The sequence below is a fragment of the Brassica rapa genome, chromosome A02 (genome assembly GCF_000309985.2).
Source record: "Brassica rapa cultivar Chiifu-401-42 chromosome A02, CAAS_Brap_v3.01, whole genome shotgun sequence".
NCBI classification, from domain to species: domain Eukaryota; kingdom Viridiplantae; phylum Streptophyta; class Magnoliopsida; order Brassicales; family Brassicaceae; genus Brassica; species Brassica rapa.
The window spans coordinates 24,813,873-24,834,709 of NC_024796.2; the positions used below are offsets into that span (position 1 = coordinate 24,813,873).

A 20,837-nucleotide genomic window follows, 5' to 3' on the forward strand; every position below is an offset into this window, starting at 1 on the left:
GGTGAAAGATAAAGATGAAATAGTCATCTAATTACTAGATCAATTCCTTGTATGTGTCATGAAAGTAATTCTTCTGTCGTCTAAAGGTTAGATCAATTATTTGTATTGCCTTTGTTTATCGATAGAGATGAAAGTAATTCGCCACTTTGATAATGTGTTCCGTTTTTCATATAGAGCACAAAAAAAAAAAAAAAAAAGGAAAAACGAGACTAAGATAATAAAAACGATTGATATCATGATGTCGATTAAGAACAAAAAGAACAATAATATGAGGAACGAAAAATAAGAACAAAGATAAAGAAAAAATTTACATAACTATGAATTTGATCAAAATAAAAAATATATTACTATAAAAAGTATATTTTTAACACCAAATGTTTATATTAAAAATTAAAGACTAAATCGGTCACAAGAGAAATACTCGACGGTAAGCTGATAAGCTAATATGACTAAAACACTACCGAATATAAAAGTGGTTAAAGAGGGAAAATTGTAGAAAAACTCCATTTGTAGTTTTATAGCACCTACGTTCGAAAGAACACATAGATAAATCAACGTTAAAGAACCTAACCAATGGATTTTAAAACCACTTGAAAACCGTCTTTAAAGATGATTAGATACCTTGATATTGCAGTGAGATTTGGAGAGACTGTAGGAGTAGAACTACCCACAAAGTCATCGACGGTACAACTTCTGATGAAAATACCAATTTATAAATTCGGGAGATGCTGAATTTTTGTGACTAAAAAAGTACTTCAATATGAAGTTTGTGATGAACATTTTTGACATATTTTATTTGTCATATTTTATTTGAAATCAAAATATCAATCAAACAATGTCGACAATCCTTATTGTTTCTATGTAAGTTTGTAATAAGATCTCTTTACATCCAATGGGTGGCATCTTTAGGGTCGCCGAATTCCAAAATGCACAGAGATGAAGAGAGATAATAAAAGAAAATTCTAAATCTGAAGGGATAAATTGGGATCGAGAGATGAACCCGAGGAGACTATATAAATCTTCTACACCGCAATAAATAACCGCCCAACACAACTGTTCTGTCGCTGGCGGCGCCTATTAGCACGGCCCATATGAATCATAAGAAGACCGACACAAAGCCCGTTAGTAGCCAGCAACGTAACAAGCAAGAGTTACCGTCAGTGACAACCAGAGCACAAGGATGTTGTGTGGGACGTACGGAAAAGCATACTCTACAGCTGGGGAATCGATACTCGCTACTCTCTGTCGCCACGTGATTAGGTCACAGCTGTAGAGGATCCAGATCCTTCTTCTTCTCTTTATATAAATATCAAACATTGTAACAAGAGAACGTTAAGCAATAAAGTTATAAGCTTGAGACAAACCCTTTGCTCTGTTTTACTCTGTTAACCTTCATGGTATCAGAGCTCAGCAAGTAGATCATGGAACCAAATCCAGATCCAGTTTCTGCGACGAATCTTACCATCACTCAGTGTGTTACGCTCAAGCTCAAGGATGACAACTATCTCATCTGGAAACTGCAGTTCGAGCAGTTCCTTTCTTCTCAGGCGCTTCTGGGCTACGTCAACGGAGCCATGCCACGACCTCCTCAAACCGTCACTGGGACACAAGGAGAACAGACTACCGAAGCAGCAAACCCTGAGTTTCTCCGATGGGTTCAAAAAGATCAGCTCATCATGGCTTGGATCTACGGAACCTTATCGGAGAACGCTCTTCGCACTGTCTACGGTCTCAACACTTCTCAGGAGGTCTGGCACTGTCTCGGTCAGAAGTACAACCGCGTTTCTGCTACCAGGAAGCTCGCTCTTCAGAGAAAGGTTCAAACTTTATCAAAAGGAAACCGAACCATGTCCGTCTATCTCACTGAAATCAAGACATTGTGTGACCAACTTGACTCGATTGGTGCTGCTATTCCAGAAAGCGAGAAGATTTTTGGTATGCTTAATGGTTTAGGAAAGGAATATGAGTCCATTACTGCTGTTATTGAAAACTCGATGGACTCATTTCCCGCACCATCTCTTGATGACGTCATGTCCAAGCTTATCTCCTTCGATGATAAGCTTCAGAACTATGCTGCCGCCACTGAAGTCACTCCTCACCAAGCATTCTACACTAACCGCGGTGGATACTCTGGCCGTGGTCGTGGTCAGTCTCGAGGAGGATACAGAGGACGTGGATACTCTACACAAGGAAGGGGCTTCTATCAACAGTTTGGTCCTAGCAATGGACGTGGCACACAACAGAATACTACATCTCCTACTTGTCAAATCTGTGGAAAGTTTGGTCATGCAGCCTACAAATGTTACAGAAGGTTTGATCAAGACTTTCAACCGAGTCATCATCCTCAAGCAAACACAGTTATGCGAACAGTGGAAGAGTCAGACTACGCTGGCAATGACTGGTATCCTGATACTGCTGCTACTCATCACATCACCAGTTCCACTCAGCATCTTCAGACTGCTCAGCCGTACTCTGGTTCTGATTCAGTGATTGTTGGCAATGGTGACTTCCTTCCCATCACGCACGTCGGCTCCATTGCTATTCCATCGCTTTCAGGTACATTACCTCTTAACGATGTCTTAGTTTGCCCTCAGATAACAAAATCACTCCTGTCTGTGTCGAAGTTGACTGATGATTATCCATGTGAATTCACATTTGACTCACAAAATGTACTTGTTAAGGACAAACAGACACAGCAGCTTCTCAGTCAAGGAAGCAAGCGTAAAGGTCTGTATCGGCTTGAGAATCCACAGTTTCTTGCGTTCTACTCATCAAGACAGCAGAGTACGAGTGATGGGACTTGGCACAAGAGATTGGGGCATCCTCACCATCAGATACTTCAGCATCTATCATCAAGCAAAGCTATTTCTATAAATAAAGTCTCTAAGACTGTGTGTGTGTCTTGTCAGTTAGGAAAAGTCTGCAAACTTCCTTTTTCCAGTTCTGTTTTTGAGTCTCTGAAACCTCTAGAGAGGATACATTGTGATGTATGGGGTCCTGCTCCTGTAACTTCAGTTCAAGGCTTCAGATATTACATCATTTTTATTGATAATCATTCAAGATTCAGCTGGCTATATCCACTTAAACTCAAGTCTGAAGTGTTTGCAACTTTCAAATCCTTTCAATGTTTAGTGGAAAACCAGTTTGAAAGAAAGATACAGATTCTACAAACTGATGGAGGAGGTGAGTTTGTCAACAACCAATTTGCCTCTCATCTCACACACTGTGGAATCAAGCATTATCTCTCATGTCCTCACACGCCAGAACAGAACGGATTAGCGGAAAGAAAGCATCGTCATCTTGTGGAATTAGGAATGTCGATGATGTTTGAAGCAAAAATGCCTCAGTCGCTCTGGGTTGAAGCACTGTTTACGGCTAACTTCTTAACAAACCTGCTTCCTCACACAGCACTTGGGAAAACAAGTAGTCCTTATGAGAAGCTAAATGGATTCACACCTCACTACTCAGCCTTGCGTGTTTTTGGATGTGCTTGCTACCCCTATCTGCGCCCATACTCGCAAAATAAATTTGATCCCAAGAGTCTGTTGTGTGTTTTCTTGGGTTATACGGAAAAGCAGAAAGGATATCGCTGCCTTCATCCTCCAACAGGAAGGGTATATCTCAGTCGTCATGTTCTCTTCGATGAAACTAGATTTCCGTATGCCGACACCTATCAATCATTTCTTCCTCAAGCTACTACTCCGCTACTATCTGCTTGGTTAAAAGGTCTAAGTCCCAGCCAAGAAGAAGAAAAAGAGACAGTATCTGAAAAGGTTGATGATCAAGTTATCACTGGCAGTAGAAGACAAGCTACTCCACCTCAGGAACAAGGCAATGCAGCTGAGGTCTTTCAACTTGTCGAAGATGACTTCCCTCCACTCCCACCACCATCTCCAGTCCAAAATCTGATCCAACCTCAAGAAGACAACACTCACACTATGGTAACTCGGGCAAAAGCTGGCGTGAGAAAGCCAAACCCCCGTTACGTCCTTCACACGGTGAAAAGTGAAGTAACAAAACCAAAAAATCTAGCAGAAGCCTTGCATCATCCAGGTTGGACTGCAGCTATGGTCGATGAATATGATACATGTCAGGAGACGAAAACTTGGAGTCTTGTTCCTCCTCCCTCGCATGCTCACGTTCTTGGCTGTGGTTGGGTTCACAAGATCAAGCTCAACGCAGATGGAACAGTAGAGAAGCTTCGCTCCAGACTAGTGGCAAGAGGTAATGAACAGGAGGAAGGTGTGGACTATCTTGAAACCTATAGTCCCGTTGTGAGGACAGCAACGATCCGAATGGTTTTACACACAGCAACTGTAAATCGATGGGACATCAAACAGTTAGATGTGAAGAACGCGTTTCTTCACGGGGATCTATCAGAGACTGTCTACATGAGACAGCCACCAGGGTTCGAAGACGCTGCTCATCCTGACCATGTGTGTCTTCTTCACAAAGCTATCTACGGACTGAAACAAGCCCCGCGTGCTTGGTTTGATAAATTCAGTGCATTCCTTCTCAACTTCGGGTTTATATGCAGTGTCAAAGATCCCTCTCTCTTCATATATCATCACGGTGATACCACTATCTTCTTACTATTATACGTTGATGATATGGTGCTTACGGGAAACGACACGTCTGTTATGAGAAAGCTTCTTCAATCTCTCAGCTCAGAGTTCAGAATGAAAGATATGGGTCCTTTAAGCTACTTTCTTGGAATTCAAGTGAGGTATACTCCAACAGGTCTGTTTCTGAATCAAGAAAAGTATGCTTCTGAGCTTTTACAAACCGCAGGGATGCTTGACTGTGCTCCCATGCCCACACCCTTACCCCTTCAGATAGACAGAGTTCCGCACCAAGACGAGCTCTTTACTGACCCCACTTACTTCAGAAGTCTTGCAGGCAAGCTTCAGTATTTGACATTGACCAGGCCAGATCTTCAGTTTGCAGTCAACTTGGTCTGTCAAAGGATGCATAAACCGACTTTGGCTGATTTTCATATGCTTAAACGTGTTCTACGGTACGTAAAAGGAACACTGACGATGGGACTACACTTTCATTCTGACTCAGACTCAAGTCTCAAAGCCTTCTGCGATAGTGACTGGGCTGGGTGTAGTGAAACAAGAAGATCAACTGGAGGTTTCTGCACCATACTTGGCTCTAATCTCATCTCTTGGTCTGCTACTAAACAAGACTCTGTATCTCGCTCATCAACTGAAGCAGAATACAGATGCTTATCTGACACAGCAGCTGAACTTTCTTGGATAATTGATGCTCTCAAAGAACTTGGCTTTCCTGTGACAAAGCCTGCGGAAGCCTACTGTGACAATCTATCTGCGGTTCATCTTACAGCAAATCCCGTCCTGCACAAGAAGTCTAAACACTTTGCTACTCATTACCACTACGCTCGAGAACAAGTAGCTAAAGGTACTCTGATCGTACGACATGTTCCAGCTTCCTCTCAGCTGGCTGACATCTTTACAAAGTCACTGCCTCAAGCAGCGTTCTATTCCTTGCGGTCCAAACTCGGTGTTGTGCCTTCACCCACCACGAGTTTGCGAGGGGATATTAGCACGGCCCATATGAATCATAAGAAGACCGACACAAAGCCCGTTAGTAGCCAGCAACGTAACAAGCAAGAGTTACCGTCAGTGACAACCAGAGCACAAGGATGTTGTGTGGGACGTACGGAAAAGCATACTCTACAGCTGGGGAATCGATACTCGCTACTCTCTGTCGCCACGTGATTAGGTCACAGCTGTAGAGGATCCAGATCCTTCTTCTTCTCTTTATATAAATATCAAACATTGTAACAAGAGAACGTTAAGCAATAAAGTTATAAGCTTGAGACAAACCCTTTGCTCTGTTTTACTCTGTTAACCTTCAGCGCCATCTCTCTTGCTTCATTGCTTCGAACTCTCGTAGCCCAATTAAATAGATATGTGAGCATATAACTGAAGAGGAAGACAAACAATCAATAGTCATAATCAAGCAATAACCATTACATAGAGAAAGAGAGAGAGTGAACAGACGATTTGTGTCAAAGAAAACGGAGGACGTGGATCGACAAATTCATCAGGCATAAGAGCAAGAGTATTAGAGGTTTAAGAGGGAGGTTCACACGTTTTACGAGAAAAAAAAAATATTAAAAAAAGCAAAAGTGATGAACTCGCCCCTTCTCACCTCTTCTGCATGATACCCTCTCATCACTGTAGCGCGGGCCCCACGACACGTGGCGGCCCGCGATTGGTCAATTTTTTTTTTTTTTTAAAGAAAAAATCAAAATGAAAAAAATAAAAAATTTAATAATAAAATATTAAGAAGATGAACCCCAAAGGAGGGTTCACTAATGCTCATGCTCTAAGTAATTAAGTACCAATTTTTCAATTATTTTCCCAGTGGGACCTACATGATGACGTGAAACTAGCCCAATGGACTGTTTTACAAGGTTTGGCTTATTACAAACGGGTCAAATAACATAAACAAGAGAAGTCCTACATATATAAGTCCAAAAATAGAGATCGGTTTGTGATTGATGTCCTTCAACGTGCCGCCTGAAGAAGAAACTGAGAACACAGGTGATGCTACGTGTCCTCCATGCGATGCAGCAACCTTGGCCGATTCTTCGCCATCGGGAACTTTGTGAACCGAACCTCCGTCTTTTGCTTCTCTCCATCGGAGCTTCCGTGATAACCTCGCTGTAAAACACCAAAACCTTCTTTACTCCACCTCTGCCTCAACCTTTGCTTGTGCTCATGGATCTCTATCTACCGCCGATTATAATTCTGAGAGAGTTCGAGTTAATCAACAAGAGATCTTTTTCTGGACCGTCTTCAGTATAGGAAAATGCTGGCTCTTCTAAACCTCCATTGAATCAGCCGATATCAATCTAACTCAACCGCCTCCTTGTCGCAAATATACTTTACTAAAAGCCTATTCGCTTCTCCATTAAAGTAAAGATTGACTCTTCTTGAGAAAGATTAGGTGTATATCGTTGAATAGAGAGAGATCATCCCAAACAAATGGAATCTAATTTTTTTTGCAGAAGAGGAGAGATAATTTATTATTCAACCCAATATCAAAGAAATAAAATTTGAATGAAACTAACAGCTTCGAGTTAAGATTGAAAAGCACTCCAAAATCTCCAAGGGAAGAAAAGTTCTGCTACCGGAAAAACTAAACTCGATCTATAGATCGAAAACCATATTTTACAAAGCAAAAAGAAAACAGGAGGAGTTGGTAACCGGCGACCTTAGCCACCAGCCACCAAAAGCAAATTCTGATTACTCGAAGCTAGTGAGAAGTTAGAAAAAAGAGGTCTAGAGAGAGGTTTTTTTTCAATTAATTGTCTCACTTTTATTATAATATAGATTTCTAAACAGCTTGCTTACCGTATTTTAATAATTCTGACATTTCCAAAATATATATATATATATATATATATATATATATATATATATATTAATTATCTTTTCATGTATTCCATATAAGTTCTATGAAAATATACTATTTATTGAACCGATTTTATAATAAATTTGACAAAATCCCTTATATATTAAAAGAGAAGCATTGTAATAAATGCATTCACATTATAATAGACACGTGGCAGCTGCACAATGATTTGATAATAAATATGTTAACGCGTTCACACTATAGTCATAAATGTGTTCACACTATGTACTTTGTGATTTTTTTAATATAAAACTCACATACATAGTTCCAATAAAACTCTGGATTTTTCGGTTCGAATAAAAATAGATAACGAATCAAAAGCCAAACTATATATATATTATTTTTATTGTTTACAGATAAAATTGAGCAAAATATTCATAAATTTTGATTCGATTTGTTATCCGTTTTGATTTGAACCAAAAAATCTTGATATTTGAAACTTTACGAAACAAATCAAATACTAAAATACAATATCCAAAAAAGAAGCAAATCACTAATACCAATATTTTTAGGAACATATATCTAATTCGATATGTTATATGCATATATATACATATATGAAAAGAATAATATATATTATACTATATATCAGTTTTACAATATAAATTTATTATATTAGGTACTAGAATTAAAAGGTTATATAATGTTTTATTTTTGTAATAAAATGTTATTATTAAATTATTTTTAAAATTTTATTTTATTTACGAATCAAATCGGATATTCTTTAAAATTCTAAAACATTTCGGATATCGGAGTCACCGAATATCTAGGTGGCTAAAGATCGAATTGACAAGAATGCTTCCAAATATCCAGATACTTGATATGTGTCCACCCCTATTTACGAATATAATTTTATTTTCTTTTGATGAAAAAATGACTAATGTCAAGGTCTTTTTATTTTAAATAAATTTTAATTTTATCTTTCATGTATTATTCTGAACAAAAATGTCATTTAATATTAATTAACAATATCTTTATATATTTTTCAACTATTTTTATATACTTTTTACATAAACATACATGTGCACCTTGATGTGAGCATCTTATAACTAAGTATTCACCACAGCTGAAGTATCTAATTTTTTTGAAAGTTGAAATATTTTTTCTTAATGTTTCTTTCACTACCGACCAAATTGTAGTGAAATGATTTGTCTTAATAATTTTCTTTTCTTTTTCTTAAACTATTATCTGTTTAAAAACTATAATATGAAACTATTGGTTCGACATGACAACTATCTAAACTTCATAATATGAAAATAAACATATAATATTAATTTTAGATTTTTATCCGAAAAAACCAAAAAATCAAATGTTTTAACCGAATAAACTAAAATGAATATTAATTTAAAATAATAGTTATATTTTAGAAGATTAAAAACAAAAAAACGTAAAACCTAACCAATATCCAGATTAAACAGATTTATTGTCTTTTTTATTAAAAATAACGAAACTAATAATCACATCCCGCGCAAGGCGCGGGTTATTACCTAGTTGATTGTAAAGAACACATTTACAATTAATATCAGGTTTGAAAGACAAAGATAATTACTGAATATGTATTCCACAAAAGAAGGATAAAACAAAGAAAAAAACAATAAAAACCAGCTAAACTATAATTGGTTTTTGCAGGAAAACAAACAGAGAGTTGTAAAAATCAATGGTTACCTAATAATTACTCTGTTAATCGTTAATCCTCCACTAATGCATTTCATCTTCTCTCTCTTCAAAGTTCCTTGTTATTTAAGCAAACCATGAATCCAATCATCTAATACTAACCCTGGGCCGACCAGAAAACTTTTTGGACGACCCAAGCTTCAAGGGTTATCCTTTTCACCAGAATAATCAAAATCTAATAATCTCATCGTCGATTTCAAATGGCGTTTGCTTATTTGAACCTTGGGAGCTACGTTATCGTCTTCGTCTCATTGTCTATAGCCATCGTAGCTCCATCGGTTCAAGCTCACATCGCCGTCTTCGATGATTATTGGACCCAGCGTCAAGCCAACGCGTTGAGACAAACAATGGAATCTTATGAACCCAACCCGTTGAACGTCACGAACCACTTTAACTACCATGCAGCATTGTACGTTCTCAAAAACAAGCCTCTTTAATTTATCCTTTTTAACCTAACTTCGTGTAATCTAAGACAAAATGCGTGAACTCGTTAAAGCCTTAGATGAGCCACCACACCGTGTAACGCCGAATATGAGATTTGGGATGTTAAAAAGGATTTTTTTTTTTTTTTTTTACATTTTAGTACCTACGTGAAAATTTAGGAGACAAGATGAATGTTTCATCCGGTTGGTTGTATTGGTGTAGACCATTTGGTCACTCGAACGTTTTAAACAAACCTGACAGCAACTTTTCTGTTTGTTTTTTCTTGCTCAGAGCAATGGAGACGACTGGTGCTGACAACGGAACAAGGAGAGAGCTCGGACAAGTTAAAGCCGGTCAGAAAGCACGTGGCGGAAGGTTCAAATCCCTTAACGCGATTGACAGATGCTGGAGAGGAGACAAAAACTGGGCGAAGAACAGGAAGAAGCTAGCGGACTGCGTCCTAGGGTTTGGTCTGAAAACAACCGGAGGCAAAAACGGACCCATCTACGTAGTCACAGACGCATCGGACGACGATCTGTTAAGCCCCAAACCAGGAACTCTAAGACACGCCGTGACTCGCGACAGACCACTTTGGATCATATTTGCTAGAACCATGGTCATAAAACTACAACAAGAGCTGATGATAACAAACGATAAAACCATCGACGGTCGAGGAGTGAGTGTTTATATAACCGGAGGTGCAGGATTCACGTTACAGTTCGTGAAGAATGTGATCATACACAATATTCATATGAAGTTTATTAAAAGAGGATTCGGTGGGTTGATTAGAGACTCCGAAGAACATTTTGGGCTTAGAACAATTAGTGATGGTGACGGGATCAATATCTTTGGAGCTACAAACATATGGATCGATCATGTCTCCATGAGGAACTGTTCTGATGGTATGATCGATGCCATCATGGGATCGACCGCCATTACTATCTCCAATTCCCATTTCACCGACCATAAGGAGGTAAGGCTAAGCACAAAACCGGCCGAACCAAAATATGGAAATCAACGTTTTCATAACATAATATCTACTATGCTTAAGATGTTTTACGCATGTGGTTTCTGTTGAATAACACAATATATGTATGCATTAAACGCAGGTGATGTTGTTTGGGGCTAAAAACGGTGACGAGTTCGACAAGAAAATGCAGATCACGGTTGCGTTTAACCATTTTGGTAAGAGATTGAATCAAAGAATGCCAAGGGTGAGATACGGTATGGTCCATGTAGTGAATAATGACTACACTCACTGGGAAATGTATGCAATTGGTGGAAACATGAACCCTACCATTATAAGTCAAGGCAATCGTTTCATTGCTCCTCCTAAAGAAGATTGCAAACAGGTAAACAAACACACGAGAAGCTGACCTAGTGTTTAAAACTCTTAGATTACCTAGTAGGAATTTAAGGTGTTCAATTTCCATTAAATTACCTAGTAGGAATTTAAGCTGACCTAGTGTTTAAAATTGTGTTATTCAACGGAAACTTAAGGTGTTTTCCTAAAGAAAGTTAATTTAAAATAGTTTAGGCTTCACACTATAAGAGATACTTGGACATTAAAGAAACATTACGCTGATAAACTAATCACTACACAACACTTGAGACAATTGATAGAGATTATTTTTTTCTTTCTAAAAATGCAGGTTACAAAGAGAGAGTACACAGCGTATCCAGAGTGGAAGTCATGGAACTGGCAATCAGAGAGAGATTACTTTTTGAATGGAGCTTACTTTGTGCAATCAGGAAAGTCAAATGCATGGAGCGCTGCACCAAAAAATCCAATCCCTAAAGAGTTTACAATCCGTCCTCAGCCAGGAACAAAGGTAAGAAGTCTCACCAAAGATGCTGGTACGCTTGATTGCAGACCAGGAAAGTCCTGCTGATAATAAAACTTCATTTGTGGTCCGTACGTGTGTGTTTCCGTGTTGTTCTGGTAACAAAGAATTGTATTTGTTGTGGATGGTGATTTGTAACAAATTGTGCATAATGCAGTACGGTTAATCATTAGGCTTCTTCGTTTTTTTTTCTTGCCCCCACAAGGACATTAGTTTAAACATCAATACATAATAATCACACTCCAAATCTCGGTACCCTAGACTACATCTATTATATCATCAAATCTTGATGATATATATTTGGTACCATATGAATCAGTCTTCATTATAAGCTCTATCTTATCGCTTTTTTTTTCCAAACCCTGAAACATGTCAAGACACAGTACCACCAAACATGCTATATATGCATTGCCTCAAAACCATCTCCAATATTAGCAAGATCCTCATGAGCTAAACCCACCTGTTCCATATATAGATCTGAAATTTATTAATACTACCATAAAAAAAAAAAGAAGAGAACTACTCTTGGAACTAGTTAATATTTAATGCCATATTTGTATATAATTGAAATCCCTTAAAGACCATACATATCCAAGGCCTGATACAAGAGGCAGAAACAACTGATAGAAGAATCACCCACAGAAGTAGCTTTTAAAACGGTATCCACATGCTTAGTCAAGTTAAACACTGCATCTTCCATACCACATGAGAATAAGCAAGCACCAGCTGCAATTTTTACCAGTTTGCTTCACATCTATTACATGCCTGATACTTTCTACATTTTGCCATCATTCCAATGCAGCATATATGCTGGACAAGATCACAAATGGAGCTGGAATCTGTGGCTCTAACTCTACTAGCTTCATTGCCACTTCCTCTCCAAGCACTGGATCTATGTGTTGCCTACATGCACCGAGCAAAAGAAGAGTAAACTGAGGATAATTGACTTATGACATCCTTGGCTTCTCTTAATCTCCCAAAGAGATACAAAAGTTCAATCATACAACCAACGTGCTCTGAACTAGGGTTAATCCATATCCTTCTTGAATTAAACTAAAAAACTTGAAGTCCTTTTTTTGACATTACCATAGTAACTACAAGTAGACAGAACGTGAGTAAACGTTCTTCTACCTTCGCCTAGCTCTCGTAGTAGGTCAAATATATACCGCTAGAGATGCAAAAGCGAGCACCAAAGGATCAGATCGGATCAGATTAAACACAAGAAGTTATTGTTGGTTAATGTCTGGTTTAAATCGGTTATTTAATGAGTAACGGTTAAATTCGGTTAACTGTCATGTTGCAGCGCCTGGAGCAAATATCTGAAGCTGACTGTATGTACACAAAGATATGTTGATTAGATCGAAAGCCTTCTAGAAGATCACCACAGCGTGCGTTATACGAAGCTCCACATCATTTCTCAACCACACGGTGAAAATTCGAAGATCACCGATCGGAGACTCTCCACACTTCACCGGTGGTTATCCTCGTCGCTTAAAGTTCCGATCTTTTACCCTTTTTAGCTCAACGGTAGGTAAGATCAGATCTCTCTCATGAATTTTTTTTAATCTAAATCTCTTTAGATCCGATCTTTCCATAGGTTAAAGGGAACTGTTTGTAGTATTGAAAAGAGACTTTAACTTTATCGACTTGAAGTAGATGATGATGATGATGATGATTATAGTTTTATATAACAAAACTAGTTTGATTCGACTATGCTTAGGCAAATGGGTTGTTGAAGCAGATTGAAAGTTCTGATTTTGAGTTGGTTTTGATAAAAACTTGTCTTGCTTGGTTGGTTATAGATATATATAGAGTAAAGGAGAAGGATGTCGACACCAGCGAGGAAGAGATTGATGAGGGACTTCAAGAGGTTGCAGCAAGACCCACCCGCTGGTATCAGCGGTGCTCCTCAAGACAACAACATCATGCTCTGGAATGCTGTTATTTTCGGGTAAATGTTTATACTTTTTGGTTACAGAAACGTTCTATGTCGTTCACTGTACTTACTATGCCTTTTTGTTTGTGGGTTTGCAGGCCTGATGATACCCCATGGGATGGAGGTAAGGTTTTGTTTATTCTAAGTAAAGTCACTTATCTTGAGGTTTTAGCAATATTCAATATCTTTCCTTGTGTGATATTGTCCAGGTACTTTCAAACTTTCACTGCAGTTTTCAGAAGATTATCCAAACAAACCACCTACTGTTCGGTTTGTTTCACGGATGTTCCATCCTAACAGTAAGTTAAAAAGATAACAACAACACACCAGTTTTGTCTTATTATCCTGAGTGCTTATAATTCACGAACCTAACAACTTGGTCATTGTCACGTGTAGTTTATGCTGATGGGAGTATATGCTTGGATATTCTCCAAAACCAGTGGAGTCCAATTTATGATGTCGCTGCTATTCTTACCTCCATCCAGGTATAATATATATATATATAGACATGCTTCTCATGTCCCACTTGATCGTTGATCTCCATTTTAAAGTGTTGGTGTTGTTTATCTGATCACATCTTTCTCTCTTTCTTTTTAAACTACAGTCATTGCTCTGTGATCCTAATCCGAATTCTCCTGCAAACTCGGAAGCTGCACGAATGTTCAGCGAAAGCAAACGCGAGTACAACAGAAGAGTCCGCGAGGTTGTGGAACAAAGCTGGACTGCTGACTAAGTAGTAATAATCTTTCTTGTAGCATTTGTCTTGAGAAACATTGAACCTCCTCTCTCTCGTGTTTGATTCAACCAATACTTCCCTCTCTTTTTCTTTCCTGTCTTTTTGTTTGTTTTCAAACTATTTGATTTGTTTCCTTTTAATGTTTCCATGTATTATCCTCTTCATAATGGCATATGTATTTGAGTTCGATCATTCTCTACACTCATATCTTGCATCGTTGTTTTACAACTTTCTTAACGATCAACTTTTTCTTGAGGATTTTTCATTCATATACTGCGTTCATGGATGCTTGCTTCATGGTTCCCAGTGTTTGTCCATCCTTGTTGCACTTGAGGATCCGGAACATCTTCTATCGATGGTCGCTTGCTCTGATCTTAACAAAGACAGTACAAGAACACTAACCAAATGCAAATGTCTTAGATTTGATAAAACTTCCATCTTCTGAGCTAAGCTCTGTGGAAAACTCTTCTCTGCTTCATTTTGGTACCTCTCATTTTCACTGCTATGCCTTCCCTGATACAACCTTTGTACAACTGTTGGAATACCCAAATATGTCAATCCACCATGCCTAATATTATATAGTTCATGTTATGTTTGTTTGAGTTTTACCTGTTCACAGAACAAACTTGCTGCACCGAAGTCGTTAGTAGTGTCTTCCAGTTTCTCCGAGGAGAAAACGTGGTAAGGTGGCAAACCAATCACTGTAGATCTCATTGTTTGTGGAACACGTTATACGATTTTGTTAGTGAAAAACTCAATTCAAGATTTCTAAATACTAGTAATAGTCTTTGTTTCTTTGTTTACTTAAATCTGGTTATGACTTTGTTTATTTTTGGTTGTTTGTTCATTACACAACCTCAGCTCGACAGGCTGGTTTTAATGCATTAGAAGAACATGACTGTGTTTTTTTATTTTTCTTTTCTTAACTTTAATGCATTGAAGAACTTGTCCAAAAAAAAAGCATTGAAGAACATGACTAGCTATGATTTTTATTTTCCATTTTAACTTCTAGTTCACATAATATATATGTTTTTTTTTTTTTTTTTTTGTAACATCACATAATATATATGTATTCTCTATATTTGTGTAATCAAAAGTCTTCAGATTTAGATAGTATTTTTTTTGTTTTTATTTAGCTCAACTTGCTAATAACTAGTAGTTTTGATTCACCGGTATAGAACTCTGAAGTCAGAAGACTCAGCAAAACGTCAAAAGGATTGACAATGGATCAAACGTTGTTTTGTTGATGTAATACAATTTTCACAGCTAAACCAGATCCTCATGGGACACTTGAATAGTTTTTCTTTTGTTAATTTTTGCAAACTGATTCATCATCTTTTTTTAATAAGGGACCGACCCTTTTCTTATTGCAAGTTGCAACACGTGATTTTATTCAAAACATCTATGATTACACTTTTTGATTAGAACCTCTGTATAATTGATCAGATTACAGATGTTTGGTCAATTGTCGTTGAGAATGAGATCAAGAAATGTATGTCGTTTTATGTTTCTCGAGAAAGCGAAGCGATTACGTCTTTGTTTTAGAGATATTTATTTTATGTTTTATCTAAAAAACTTAAACTGAAATTAAGCGATAAGATTTGGTGGTATCTATACTATTATTTGAGAATTGAATTTGTTTATTTGTCATATTTTCCATGATTTTAGTTAATTTGCTTACTTGTCATTTTTTCCATGATGTTAAAATAAAACATTAATTTAATTAATATTATTATTTAAAATTTTGCTTAATTATCATTTTTTCCATGATTTTAGTCCATGTTCGAAAACGCGGCCGCCGAGTCCGAAAACGCGGCGAATAAACGCTTGGCGTTCAAGCAGCGTTTCGATTTGGCGTTAATCGGACAAAAACTCGGAGACTTTGATAAACTTCGTTTTTTGCCCATTTAAAGTTAAAAATCAATCAATATATACAAGATCTGTAAGTATTAGGTTAAAGAAACAGAGAAAAGTGATGTAGCTAAGAAAACTAAAGAATGCGGCTGTGTTTTTGAGTTGCAGAATCGCAGCCCTAAATGAGGAAGATGAAGCGAGAATTACAATTATACCATTCATTAAAGAAAAACAAAAAAAATATGACAAAAATTCGCTAACTTGCCTTCGAACCCAGGTTGCTGGGACATTTAAGATGCCGGAAACCACTGCACCAAACAAACAATTTAGTTTATATGCTAAACTATATAATAACTAGGCCCCGCGTAAATCCCGCTTAATCCTCGATTTTTCAGTAACTCGCTAGGCCCAGGACAACCGCCCGACTAGCGCCTAACGTAGTTTCGAACAGGGATTTTAGTTAATTTGCTTACTTGTCATTTTTCGATAATTTTAGAATAAATTATTAGCTTAATTAATATTATTATTTAAAATTTTATTTTAAAATATATATATTTATCATGAAATTAAAGATAATTAATAAACATTAAACTATTCTACTGATATACATATATACTATTATTTTAAATATATATATATATATTTAATATATAATTATCATGATATTTATGACATTTAATTAATAAATAGATAACAATCTATACTATTAAAGTAGGATCCTATTGTCATTTTTACCTTAGCATGCTTTTTTCTTTACTAACATTGCATGTTTCATTAAGGACAAACAAGTAATATTAATAACACATCTATATTGGGTCATTTTTTTCGGATCCAACCTACATCAGATCTCTCTTGGGCCATTTGGGCCGATTAAAAAATCATATCTAATTCTCATATTTTTTTTCTTTTGGACCATTGAATCCAAGTTCAAATAATTATTTTCAACGATTCTTAATTATTTTTTTTTCTTTTCTTAATATAATTTAAGCATTCATATAAAAATTAATTTTTTTCATTGAAAAGTATAAAATATTATCAGAGTTATACCAACTTAATTCATTAAAGAAATAAAGTTTGATTTTTTAAACATAAATAGTCATTTAAATGAAATACAATAAATAAAGATAAAAAGTTTAAGTCTTTTATAAAATAAAACACAAATATATGAAAATATGACATTTACTAAATATTTGTCAATTGAAAAAAAAAATAAACCGCGCTTTCAAAACGCGGATCAAAATCTAGTATCTACTCATAATATAATCATTACTTTTATCTTCTATTAATTTATGATTTTAATGACTAATATTATAGCTATTTCTTTGATTTTTATAGGAAATACTGATGAAATACATTTTTATATATAAGTATTTTAATATATCTGAATTAACTGGTTTCTTTGGTTTATTCGATTTGATCACTTAATATAATCAACGATATCCATATACTGCGGTTTCTTAAAATAACATCTATTCAGTTTACTCGATACTACCAAAGCAAGACCGTTTACCCTATTTCGGTTTGCTCCTAAATTATTGTTATTTTATTAATGTTTTATAGTTGTGATTTTTTATAATCTTTTCCAGTACCACATGGTTTCTTTTCAGTCCAAATACTACATATATTTTATTTCAAATACAAGTTTCCTAATTTAATTATTATTATAGAAAAAAAATTGATCTAATAAAACATAATTTAGTACAATGATTACCAATATGAATATTAAAGCTTTATAATTTATAATAATTTAAATTTTGTATTTAGTTTAGTTATTATTGTTTTATAAAAATAAATATTAAAATTAAAAATTATTAGATATATAGATATATTAATTCACACAAGATGTGAAACATCAACTAGTTAACAAGTAATAAATTACACCCAAAAAAGTAATATAAATGAAAAGACTCTTTTTTTCTTTTCTTTTTTTCGTTCAATAAATGAAAAGACTTTTTAAAGTATAGGAACAGGACACGTAATTAATAATCATCTAACGTCAGGAATCAGCAGATTTTAACCTATGTTACATGGAAACGGAAGCGGCTACGTGGAAGCGGAAGCGTAAGGAAGCGCAGAAGCGAGATTTTTTAAAATATTAGGAAACGGGTACGTGTTGGAAGCGTATATCCATATATATATATATATATGTAAATTTTTTAAAAAATTAGGACTAAAATTATATGATTTAAATTTGAAATAAAACATTTATTCATTTATAATAATTTTGAAATGATTTTAAATTAAAACTGTAAAAATACACATAAATTATGTTTACAAAAAATATTATATTAATTATTTTTAATACTTCATAAATAATTGACACAATATGTTTCAATATGTGCTATATCTTTAATAAAAAATCTCAATGCATAAAGATAATTTATATTATTATTTTTGATATTTATATATTTATATATTTATAATTCAATATTCATTTCTATTAATTTTTTTTATTTTATATAGATTAAAATTATGGTTTTATATTTTATTGATATACATTGTATTTTTTTTAAATGGAAGCGTGATTCCAAAACGGAATTATAAGCTTCCAACAGGTTTTTAAAGATAATATTTTAGAAACGTTTTGGAAGCGAGATTCCGCAAGCTTCCACAAGGTTCCGATTCCGATTTCGGTTCCGAAGCGGGAAGCAGACGTCCGATGAAGCTTCCGTGCAACGTAGATTTTAACTACTTCGATAATGACAGCCTTAATTCTCAACTTGAAAAGAATCTAACCTATACTAAAAGGGGGATATAAGCCATGGAGAGGGTGTCCACATAGGATAGAAAAATCAACCAATCAGAGAACCCGAAATTGCCATGTCATCTCATTTATTTTTCGTAAAAAATAAAAAAAAACAATGCGAAGGTGAGAATCGAACCCGGGTTGGTATGATATATATATATAGGACAGTTACCACTAAGCCATTGACACTTTCTTGGACACATATAAAGAACCACTAAGTATATAATCACAAACTTTTATGTACATTTACAATAATATGAATTCAACTTTCAAGACTCCGATACTTTGTTTTGTAAAAAAAAAAGTAAGTGGCTAAGTTAATATATTCTTAGAAAGTGTGAGAACGTTGACAAATATGAAAAAGTATAGATTTTTGTTTTCGTGACAAAGTTAAGAATTTTGTAAAAGTAAGTTTAACATATAAATTTTCGTGACAAATATGAAAAAGCATCTATCCTACTATATAAAAGGAGCTAAATCCTAGCTTCCTAAGCCTTGCCACATGAATAAAATAATCAGAACCAACCATTATGCCATGTCATTCTGGACTGGACTTTAAAAAAAAAACCAACCATTAAAATATGCAAAGAGTCACGGTTTAACCCGGTTCAACTCCAGTTACATCATAATAAAACAATGCATGCATTGATTGTTGATTATTAGTCTTCTAGCTACCACATCTTTGCCATCCTAAAACAAAATCGATTTTTACAACTTTAACTTGCCCCATACTTAATATTCTTATAGCTGGTGAACAATTTAATTTAGGAAATCGTTATATTTCATGCCAAAAATGCCTACTGTATTCATTGAAAATTAAATAACATATATTCTACCATTAGGATCAAGAACTCTAATCTGAAGACAATATATTCATCCCCTCTCACTCTGAAAAATACACCACCGCCAACCGTTCAAGATTTTGTGTAAGTCAATATTTGAAAATCACAATTTTGTCAATTTCTTGGCATAAGTGATATGTTTAAGAGTTGGATAGTTAAGTCCGTATGCGGTTGGGGACGTGGGGTTTGGCTCACCTTCCACTGTTTATTTTCAATTGTTTTAATAATAGATTCATATTGATAATCTGTGCGAACAAACGTATAAGATTTTAGTTGGTTAAGATTAAACATAGACCGACAATCTTCCGTCTTTAGCTATTGGTCTCCGCCAAAAAAATTTGATTTAATATAATAGTTCCTGCCTGCTAAGCTACTACAATTGTAGTTCACATCTATCGGTCATATAAAATATTTAGTTTTTTTTTGGCTTTATAAGATTTTAGTTTGTAATTAATCCATGGTTCAATTTTATCCATTGAGACCTTTTTCACTATGTTTTATTATCAAACCATTTCACTTTGCCTAACATTTAAATATTCTTTCCTTTGTTTAAGGATTGATTGTTCTTCAATACCATGGTCAAACCAACCGCCAAAGATCCTCCGCTTATGGGAGGTATTTTGAATTTACAAGTACATTTTTGAATCAAAAACATTATTAGTATTGATATATTAATTTAATATTTTAATCCAAAACTTTAATAAAACAAATATAAAATACAAATTATGTTATATATATATATATATATATATATTTTTTGACTATTTACATCTTATTAAATTTGAAGTGCACAAAAAAAAGAAAAGTTACATCTTATTTGATAAGATTCCAAATATGTAAATGAAATGCTACGTTTTGATTTTTGTTTATTGCTACGAAACGTTTTAAAAATTTGAGAAAAGGTAAAAATACAGACGACATGACCGGCCACTCCTTTTCGCCCGGTTTGCAAGAATCTAATTGAGTTGCTTAATATTTGTTCCAAATTAATATATAGTCTCATCATAATCATAAATTAATAATCTATCTCTATATAATTTTATATAAGTACTAAATAAAGATATTTTTATTCATTTTATAGTTACAAAACTCTAATAAAACAAATATAAACATTATTAGTAAAATATGTTTTTTATTTAAAAATACAAATTATGAAAGAAACCACAATTAGTTCTTAATAAAAAAATCATGCTCCCAACTGTATCAACAGATTTGTCATTCACCCCTAGAAGACACATATAGGAATAATTAAATACTTTGGCAAAAAAAAAAAACATTTTTGTGATGAAGATTCTTAGATAATGATCGTTTTCTATACAAACATGCGGCACCT

General features: G+C 35.0%; 2 protein-coding genes and 1 long non-coding RNA gene across 6 annotated transcripts; 2 read left to right on the forward strand and 1 right to left on the reverse strand.

The window, feature by feature from the left end:
* Positions 1-9,157: 9,157 nt before the first annotated feature.
* Positions 9,158-11,575, forward strand: LOC103853982 (probable pectate lyase 6). Its single transcript, XM_009130880.3, has 4 exons — positions 9,158-9,532; positions 9,838-10,519; positions 10,656-10,898; positions 11,199-11,575. The coding sequence occupies exons 1-4, from the start codon at positions 9,324-9,326 to the stop codon at positions 11,436-11,438; spliced, it is 1,374 nt and encodes a 457-aa protein (XP_009129128.1). The 5' UTR covers positions 9,158-9,323; the 3' UTR covers positions 11,439-11,575.
* A 1,082-nt stretch (positions 11,576-12,657) lies between these two features.
* LOC103853981 (ubiquitin-conjugating enzyme E2 2) lies at positions 12,658-14,263 on the forward strand. 4 transcript variants are annotated; one of them, XM_009130878.3, is made up of 6 exons: positions 12,658-12,917; positions 13,193-13,341; positions 13,425-13,450; positions 13,536-13,625; positions 13,723-13,811; positions 13,931-14,263. In XM_009130878.3, exons 2-6 carry the CDS (start codon positions 13,217-13,219, stop codon positions 14,057-14,059), a joined length of 459 nt encoding a protein of 152 aa, XP_009129126.1. In that variant the 5' UTR covers positions 12,658-12,917; positions 13,193-13,216; the 3' UTR covers positions 14,060-14,263. The 4 variants fall into 4 exon arrangements, with proteins under 4 accessions (XP_009129126.1, XP_009129127.1, XP_018511779.1 ...); XM_009130879.3 differs by having other exon boundaries at positions 12,688-12,921; XM_018656263.2 differs by having other exon boundaries at positions 12,709-12,917; positions 13,203-13,341.
* A 228-nt stretch (positions 14,264-14,491) lies between these two features.
* Positions 14,492-18,647, reverse strand: LOC108870721. Its single transcript, XR_004454894.1, has 3 exons — positions 18,606-18,647; positions 14,672-17,934; positions 14,492-14,595 (listed from the first exon to the last, which is right to left on the reverse strand). It is a non-coding gene; the product is annotated as an uncharacterized LOC108870721 (long non-coding RNA).
* Positions 18,648-20,837: the final 2,190 nt, after the last annotated feature.

Bases quoted from the DNA above. Each gene is read 5' to 3' on its own strand.
- LOC103853982 (XM_009130880.3), top strand. From the start codon at position 9,324: ATGGCGTTTGCTTATTTGAACCTTGGGAGCTACGTTATCGTCTTCGTC. The intron at 10,520-10,655 runs GTAAGGCTAAGC...CATTAAACGCAG, and splicing joins ATTTCACCGACCATAAGGAG to GTGATGTTGTTTGGGGCTAA. The intron at 10,899-11,198 runs GTAAACAAACAC...CTAAAAATGCAG, and splicing joins CTAAAGAAGATTGCAAACAG to GTTACAAAGAGAGAGTACAC.
- LOC103853981 (XM_009130878.3), top strand. From the start codon at position 13,217: ATGTCGACACCAGCGAGGAAGAGATTGATGAGGGACTTCAAGAGGTTG. The intron at 13,451-13,535 runs GTAAGGTTTTGT...GATATTGTCCAG, and splicing joins TGATACCCCATGGGATGGAG to GTACTTTCAAACTTTCACTG. The intron at 13,626-13,722 runs GTAAGTTAAAAA...TGTCACGTGTAG, and splicing joins ACGGATGTTCCATCCTAACA to TTTATGCTGATGGGAGTATA.